General features: G+C 64.1%; 1 protein-coding gene across 1 annotated transcript in view; it reads left to right on the top strand.

Annotated features, from left to right (window-relative positions):
• Window positions 1-1,315: 1,315 nt before the first annotated feature.
• Window positions 1,316-2,010, top strand: part of MNEG_5285 (sulfite reductase) — a gene marked incomplete at both ends in the record, with an annotated part of 2,572 nt that continues 1,877 nt past the window's right edge. The window contains 2 exons of the mRNA XM_014046244.1: window positions 1,316-1,465; window positions 1,872-2,001. Coding sequence (XP_013901698.1) covers window positions 1,316-1,465; window positions 1,872-2,001 — 280 coding nt within the window. The remainder of the gene's footprint in view (window positions 1,466-1,871; window positions 2,002-2,010) is intronic.

Raw genomic sequence — 2,010 nt, 5'->3', positions numbered from 1 at the left:
GCCCTGGTGGTGCGCTCCGCCAAGCCCTTCAACGCGGAGACGCCCTTAGACCTGCTGGCAGACCACCTGGTGACCCCCACTGACCTGTTTTACGTGAGGCACCACCTGCCGGTCCCCGTGGTGGATGAGGCGGCGTTCGCCGTGTCGGTGAGCCGCGCCCTGGCGCCCCGGGGTCGAAGGGCGGGCGGGGGGGCCCGGGGTGAGCGGCTGCGGATTTTGGGCAGGGGAGTGTTGCTGGGATAAGAAACGGCCACACGGCCTGAATGGACGGGACCAAGGCCGACCCGTTGGGCTTCACAACACTCAACTTGGGCACGTGGGGCCCGACAGGGGAGCGCATGCTGCCACCACGCCCGCAGTCGCACCGCAGGAGGGCTCACGCTGCCCCCTTTGACGCTGCGCCACGTCAGTGCGTTCCATTCCATTTTCTCTGACCCCGCCCAAGGAGCCCCCTTAAATCCCAACCACTTGGCAGGTGGAGGGTCATGGCGTGCGCGCCGTCAAGCTGTCTGTAGAGGACCTCAAGGCGAGGTTCAAGCACACCACAGTGGTGGCCACCATCGAGTGCGCCGGCAACCGGCGCGCAGAGATGAAGGCGATCCCCTGCCCAGGGTGAGCGAAAGACAGCCATTGTCGTGGCGTGTGTGTGTGTTTGTGTGTGTGTGTGTGTATGTGTGTGTATGTGTGTGTGTGTGTGTTATACATGCATCTGTGCATGCACCTGAATACGCAACCAAGTTCAGCTGCCCTGCGACATTACTTTTTGCCCAAAACATGATTACTCATTTGCTCTCTCTCTCTCTGTCTCTCACACACACACATACAAAACCCCCGACCCGCATACACGAACACACACCTGCACCCAGGTCGAGTGGTGCGCGCATCAAGGGGCTTGACTGGGACGCAGGCGCCATCGGCACTGCGGTCTGGGGGGGCGTGAGGCTGCGGGACGTACTGCAGGCGGCGGGTGAGGGGGCAAAGGGGTCCGGCAGGAGGCAGCGGGGGGAGGGGGTGGGCTGCGACGATGGGGCCGGGCGACGATGAAGGGTTGCCATGGTAGGGCGGGGCGAAGTTGAACATCAACACGCCGGCGGAGGGTGGACTAGGGCATCCCCTGAATTTCGGGAGGCGCTACTGGGAGCCGGAACGGACTTGCATGCTTTGGAGCTGGTTGCGCTCAAAAGCGTGCGTGCTCGGGCTGCGGCGGACCCTCGAGCGCCCCCTGCCACCCTCCCGGCGCGGCCTGGGTCGCCCACAGCGGCTCGCCTGCCGGCGCATCGCCGCGGGCGGCCGAGAGCTGCCGTCCCTTGCTTATATGTCTTGCTCCGCCCTCTCATCCGTCTCCGCGGCAGGGCTGTCGCCTGATGACGCGTCTGTGGCGCACATCCATTTCATCGGGCTGGACGTCGATGAGAGCGGCGTGCCCTACATGGCCTCCATCCCTGTGCACAAGGTGACTGTCGTGGTTGGGGATGCGCTGAGCGCCGCCTCACTGCGTCAGTCTGTGCACAAATGCGGTGTGCTCGCACACGCCTGTTTGCTGAAGAAGAGCTGTATACAGTGTGGTAGTGCAAGTTGACCATGTGTGTATGGACGCACGTGTGTGTGTGTGTGTGTGTGTGTGTGTGTGTGTGTGTGTGTGTGTGTGTGCGAGTGAGGCAAAGCACATACGTCGAGTGTGTGAAAAGTGCATGTGTGTGTGTGTGTGCACGCTTGTGCAGGCTTCACATGCTCGTGTGCTCGTGCTTGTCGGACACTCCTCCACTGCCGCCAATCCGCTCCGCACGGCGTCTGACATCACAGCACGAGCCCGGACCCCAGACTCCTCCCCCCTCCCCCCTGTGCTTGTCACCCCAACCATCACACCTCAGGCCCTTGACCCCCGCGGCGACGTGCTGCTGGCCTACGAGATGAACGGCGCCCCCATCCCCCGGGACCACGGCGGCCCGCTGCGCGCGGTGGTGCCTGGGGTGGTGGGCGCGCGCAACGTCAAGTGGCTCGGTGGGGGCC

Source organism: Monoraphidium neglectum (genome assembly GCF_000611645.1).
Source record: "Monoraphidium neglectum strain SAG 48.87 unplaced genomic scaffold scaffold00778, whole genome shotgun sequence".
NCBI lineage: Eukaryota > Viridiplantae > Chlorophyta > Chlorophyceae > Sphaeropleales > Selenastraceae > Monoraphidium > Monoraphidium neglectum.
Note: the sequence above shows the minus strand (reverse complement) of the source record. Positions and strands in the feature narration are given on the sequence as shown.